The following is a 6,218-nucleotide window of genomic DNA, read 5'->3' as shown; positions in this document are numbered from 1 at the left end:
AGGCGCCAAACTGCTGGTCCACCCAGGGATCCCCTTCGTTTTATTTTATTTTATTTATTTTTTTAAATCTGCATGTCTATTTTATTTCCATTAGAAAAATACTATCTATTAAAATTGTGATCCACTTTATTCTCCTTTATCTCTACCATTCAAATTTCAGGTACTGTAATTTTATTCAAGTAAAAGCAGAATTATATAGCTGATGTGAGGACTAATTATTTCACATCATTAAATTAATAGGATTTAACTGAATTATGTGTGCTCTTAATTATTTATTAGGAATGGTAATTCCTCTCTTGCATGATTTATTACCCTCTACTTTCATTTAAAATTTTTTTTCTAATTTTTATTTATTTATGATAGTCACACAGAGAGAAAGAGAGGCAGAGACACAGGCAGAGGGAGAAGCAGGCTCCATGCACCAGGAGCCCGATGTGGGATTCGATCCTGGGTCTCCAGGATCGCGCCCTGGGCCAAAGGCAGGCGCCAAACCGCTGCGCCACCCAGGGATCCCTCTACTTTCATTTATTTGCGTATGTAATGAGCATCTCTTTCCCGACGTCTAGTACCATGAGTATGTGTGTGTGTGATTTATGGCACCAGTAATTGGAGTTGTCATCTAATCTCCAATTCATGCTTAATTCCCCTTATTTTATAGTTATTTCCATAATGACCTCAAATGTTTTAGCCAATCATACACTTTCCAACATCAATGGTAAAAATTAAGATGTAAACTTAAAAACATTGTTACGATTCCAGACTAAATAACACTGGGCCCACTTATAGCAATGCTGTGGTGAGAGGTCCTAGGACAGCCACTGCTTCAATCTCCACACGGCCTCCTTTGGGCAAAGCAGCAACCTGCTAAGTAGGTCTTGCAGGAAAACTACTCTTGAAATACTGTTTGTAGACTTCATTGACAGTGTTGAAGTCATTTATGTCAGCCAGCAAAACAGTTGTTTTTACCACATTAGTGAAGTCACAGCCTGCAACTTTCAGAATTTCACCCATGTTTGTAAGAGCTTGTTTGGCTTCTTCTGCCACCCCTCCTGGCACAAGCTGTCCACTTGAAGGGTCCATGCCTAGCTGTCCCGAAATGTAAATGGTCTTGTCGAATAACACAGCTTGACTGTAAGGACCAATGGCCCCTGGAGCTTTCGCAGTGCTGATCACCTTTCTGATCAGAGACGCCATGGCTAACCCTTTTATCTTGCTTCCCCTTCAAGAGAACAATCCCGTCCACTGCCTCTGCTAGTGTGTCACCAGACTAACCCTGTTTTATTTTTAAATCATAAATAGGAGTTGAATTTTTAAATTTCCTTTTCTTTTTTTTTTTTTTTTTTTTAATTTTTATTTATTTATGATAGTCACAGAGAGAGAGAGGCACAGAGACACAGGCAGAGGGAGAAGCAGGCTCCATGCACTGGGAGCCCGACGTGGGATTCGATCCCGGGTCTCCAGGATCGCGCCCTGGGCCAAAGGCAGGCGCCAAACCGCTGCGCCACCCAGGGATCCCTAAATTTCCTTTTCAATATCAACTAAGATAATCATGGAGGGTTAAACCTTCATCTTTCATAACAGGAAGCTAATAAAGTCTAAAGCTGATAAATCCTAAAGAGCAGTAGGATGTATTATTTCAAATTATGATAATAAATATGATAGTTCACAGAAATGAAACTGCTTGGGATAACTGGGTGATGGACATTAAGGAGGGCACGTGATATGATGAGCACTGGGTATTATATAAGACTGATAAATACTGAACTGTACTCTGAAATTAATAATACACTATATGTTAACTAATTGAATTAAAAATTTTTAAATATGAAAGGCTTTCATTCTGGGAAGCTAATGTGAAGAGTAGACAGGTGAAACAGGGGACTGCTGTTTTTGTCAACTCCCCACCCCTACTCCTTTTTTTTTATTTATTTTTTTATTTTTTTAATATTTTATTTATTTATGACAGATACAGAGAGAGAGAGAGAGGCAGAGACACAGGCAGAGGGAGAAGCAGGCTCCATGCACCAGGAGCCCGATGTGGGATTCGATCCCGGGTCTCCAGGATCACGCCCTGGGCCAAAGGCAGGCGCCAAACCACTGCGCCACCCAGGGATCCCTTTTTTTTTTTTTTAAAGTAGGCTTTACGGAGGGCTTGAACTCGACCCAGAGATCAAGACCTGAATTGAGATCAAGAGTCAGACACTTAACCAGCTAAGCCATCTACGTGTCCCATTTTCCCTTCTTTTTGATTAACCATATGCATGTATTTACTTTTATTTAAAAAATAAAGCTTAATTTAGAAATAAATCATTTTACAAATTGATATAACTCATGTACCATATAATCCACTCATTTAGTATATGTTTTTAAGTGTATTCACAAGGTTGTGCAACTGCTAATTCCTGAACATTTTTATCATCCCCAAAAAAGATTTGTACCGGTTAGCAGTTCTCTCTCATTCATCAGCCCTTACCCCATCTCCTGGCAACAACTATCTACTGTCTCTATGGATTTACCTATTCTGGACATTTTTTTTTAAGATTTTATTTATTTATTCATGAGACACAGAGAGAGGCAGAGACATAGGCAGAGGGCGAAGCAGGCCCCCCACAGTGAGGGTGAGCCTGATGTGGGATTTGATCCTCGGACCTCAGGATCATGACCTGAGCCAAAGGCAGCCGTTCAACCTCTGAGCCACCCAGGCGCCCCTATTCTGGACATTTAATATAAATACAAGCCTTTTATGACTGCCTTGATTTACCATAGTGTTTTCAACTTTTCAAGGTTCATCTGTATTGTTATATGTATTGGTATCTCATTCTTTTTTATGGCTGAATAATATTCCATTCATAATGGAATATTGTGTGGATAATGTGTGTGGATATACATTTTTAAAGGATTTTATTTATTTGAGAGCGCCGAATCCTAACCACTAGACCACCAGGGAACTGGATTTATTTATTTGAAAGAGAGAGAAGGCACATGAGCACAAGTAGGGGGAGGAGCAGAGGGAGAGGGAGAAGAAGACTCCCCACTGAGTGTGGAGCCCAACACAGGCCTCATCCCAGGACCTTGAGATCATGACCTGAGCTTAAGACAGTTGCTTAATGGACTAAGCCAACTAGGTGTCCTCCCAGCATTTATCAGTTGATAAACATTTGGGTTATTTCTTCTTTTTGGTTATTATGAATAATGCTATGAACATTTGTGTACCAGTTTTTTTATGAACATGTTTTCATTTCTGTTGTGTATATGCCCAACAGGAATGGAATTGCTGGGTCATATGTACCACTGATCACTCTTGTTTTCCACACATGAAATGTTCTACCACTTTTCTTTCCTTATTGAAATCCAACCTCTTCTAGGAAGCCTCTCCTAATTAGGCCAAATTTTTTTATCTAGATCATTCATCTCCATTTCAGAAGTTTCCAAACATGGCTAATTAAAATCATCTAAAAGGGATCCCTGGGTGGCGCAGCGGTTTAGCGCCTGCCTTTGGCCCAGGGCGTGATCCTGGAGACCCGGGATCGAATCCCACATCGGGCTCCTGGTGCATGGAGCCTGCTTCTCCCTCTGCCTATGTCTCTGCCTCTCTCTCTGTGTGACTATCATAAATAAATAAAAATTAAAAAATAAAAAAAAATAAAATCATCTAAAAGATTTTACAATCAGAATCATCTAAAATTAGAGGACACATACTTTGAATAACTACAAGCCTGGAAACAATCTAAATATCTATCAAAATGGAACTAGTAAAACATTATGGTATAGAACGTGAGGATATAAAAGAATATCCAAGTTATAGTAAATAAATAAGACAGTACAGAACTGTAAGTATGGAATCCTACTCTTCTCAAAAAGAGATATACAGTTAATATATGCTTGTACATGCACAGTCTATGTCCAAAGGATTAAAAAGAATTTTTTAAAAGTGGTCACCTCTGTGAAGGAGCACAAAAACCTTTCTGAGAAAGTTTTTCACTGTGAGAAAACTTTTCACCTGATTACCCTTTAGCAATTTTTTAAAAAATATTTATTTATTCATGAGAGACAGAGGCAGAGACACAGGCAGAGGGAGAAACAGGCTCCTTGTAGGGAGCCCGACGTGGGACTTGATCCCAGACTGGGATCATGCCCTGAGCCAAACCACATCTGCCCAACCGCTGAGCCACCCAGGTATCCCACCTTTAGCAATTTTTAAATTTTGCATGATATATAGGGATACACTTTTAAAATGTGTTTTAAGAAAACACACATAGATGTTCAAGACTCAGCTCAGCTCTACAAATCACAAATCTTTGGCGGCAGAGACCAAGTTTTTGAAATTATGAAACTACCAAGATGATTCTGATAATCAGTCAGGCTTAGAATATAAGCCATTCAAATGGTACTTTTTTTTTTTTTTAAAGATTTTACTTATTTATTCATGAGACACAGAGAGAGAGAGAGAGAGAGAGAGAGAGGCAGAGACACAGGCAGAGGGAGAAGCAGGTTCCCTGCAGGGAGCCCCATATGGGACTCGATCCCAGGATCCCGGGATCACGCCCTGAAGCAAAGGCAGATGCTCAACCACTGAGCCACCCAGGCGTCCCTCAAATGGTACTTAATGCCTCATATTAAAGTGTACATATGAGAATAGATCTTTATTCCCTAACTAGAAGAGCATATTAGCTATTACGTTTTGTTTTTCCTACAGTTCTTAACTCAGAAAAGGTACCAAATATTTTTGATGAGGATCATGCAGAAGCATAATTCCAATTATCTATTACTTGTTAACCAGTGTGAAGGTGTTTTGAAAAATATATTTAACATAACAGAATTACGAGGTAATTAAAAATGACCACTTTCAATACATGAAGGCCTAAATAACAAAAAGTGCCAAAAATAATTTTTTTTTTCTTAAAGGGCAAGTGGTTAAGTCCAAACCTAAGACTATAGGACTTATGGATGAGTCAGACTTTCATAGCCTACAGGAATGAACAAAAGCAGCATCTAGAGTAAAATAAAGTTTGTGGCTAACAGATTCCAAAGAAGCCCCATTTTATTACAGGGAGCATACAAATTCCTTCCCTTATAAGGAAAAGTACTGTTCCCCTTCTCCGGCGTGACAGATGTGCCTCTTCTAGTTTCCAGCTTTCTCTTTTACCGGTACTTTCCATGTCGATTAAAGTGTTTATAGAGGTAGCTGATGCGTTTGTTAAGTTTGTGCAGATCATCAAGGAACATTCTATTTCCAACCATTTTCTTCTTTCGGATACAACGTTGTAATTCATTCCCCTTCCAGCCTCGAAGCCATCTGGGGCCCTTGATCAGTTCTTTGGGGTGCATTTTAAAGTCTCCTGTGTAATATAAGAGAATGAATTAGTTCTAAGACCAGAGAGAACCCAGCTTCAATCCCCTAAGCCTTTAGCAGAGTTGCTTTTCCTGAGCTACACCTATAAACAAGACATGTTACACCATCAGATCAAGAGCATAGACTCTGGAGCTAGGCTGTTTGGGGCTCAAATTCTGGCACTGCCATTTACGAGCTTTGGGAAAATCACATTACTTCTCTGTGCCTCAGTTTCCTTGCCTGTTAAGGTGAAAAAATTATTATAAGGATTAAGTGAGTTAATGAGTGTAGAGCACTCAGAACACTGCACACAACCTAAATTGACATGTAGGTGTCTGCTCTTACTATTGAGCAGGATACCATTCCTACACAGCTGAAAAGTCGTTACACCACAGCTGCCATTCTGAAATTCTGTAGCAGGGGGTCGGGTCTTACCCAGGATCCCGATGTTGTCATACACCCCAAACATGGCCCTCTTCTCGTTCCAACGATCAACCACTTTGGGAGGAGGGAGGGTGACCCTTACATGGAACATTCTAGGAATACCTAGGGATGGAGAAGAAAAGGAATGGCTATGAGCCGCTTCTGACAAGCAGTTCTCGGGGCGTCTTTAATACATCAGCCACTTACCCAGAGAGAAGCTTCTGCAGGCCAGGGGCACCTGGCCCCATAGGACCCTTCCTATCCCCAAAGAGAGGCTCCCTGTCATTGCTCTCGTCTCTCCCTCTCCCCTTTGCACACCGCACAAGCCTAAGAGTAGCTTTGCTCGTGGCCTTCAAGGAGCTGACGGGGACCTTCCACACGGGCGACACACGAGGCTAAGTGGAGGCAGCCATCTTGGGCCTCACACCGCCTTGGCCCCGCCTTCCCCATCCATAGCCCCGCC

At 40.9% G+C, this 6,218-nt stretch overlaps 1 protein-coding gene and 1 pseudogene across 1 annotated transcript; both read right to left on the bottom strand.

Moving 5' to 3' along the window:
• Positions 1-366: 366 nt before the first annotated feature.
• LOC112675312 (2-iminobutanoate/2-iminopropanoate deaminase-like) lies at positions 367-1,289 on the bottom strand (annotated as a pseudogene).
• A 3,714-nt stretch (positions 1,290-5,003) lies between these two features.
• MRPL51 (mitochondrial ribosomal protein L51) lies at positions 5,004-6,217 on the bottom strand. Its single transcript, XM_025471883.3, has 3 exons — positions 5,963-6,217; positions 5,768-5,878; positions 5,004-5,339 (listed from the first exon to the last, which is right to left on the bottom strand). Exons 1-3 carry the CDS (start codon positions 6,039-6,041, stop codon positions 5,143-5,145), a joined length of 387 nt encoding a protein of 128 aa, XP_025327668.1. The 5' UTR covers positions 6,042-6,217; the 3' UTR covers positions 5,004-5,142.
• Position 6,218: the final 1 nt, after the last annotated feature.

This window comes from Canis lupus, chromosome 27, assembly GCF_003254725.2.
Source record: "Canis lupus dingo isolate Sandy chromosome 27, ASM325472v2, whole genome shotgun sequence".
NCBI lineage: Eukaryota > Metazoa > Chordata > Mammalia > Carnivora > Canidae > Canis > Canis lupus.
Note: the sequence above shows the minus strand (reverse complement) of the source record. Positions and strands in the feature narration are given on the sequence as shown.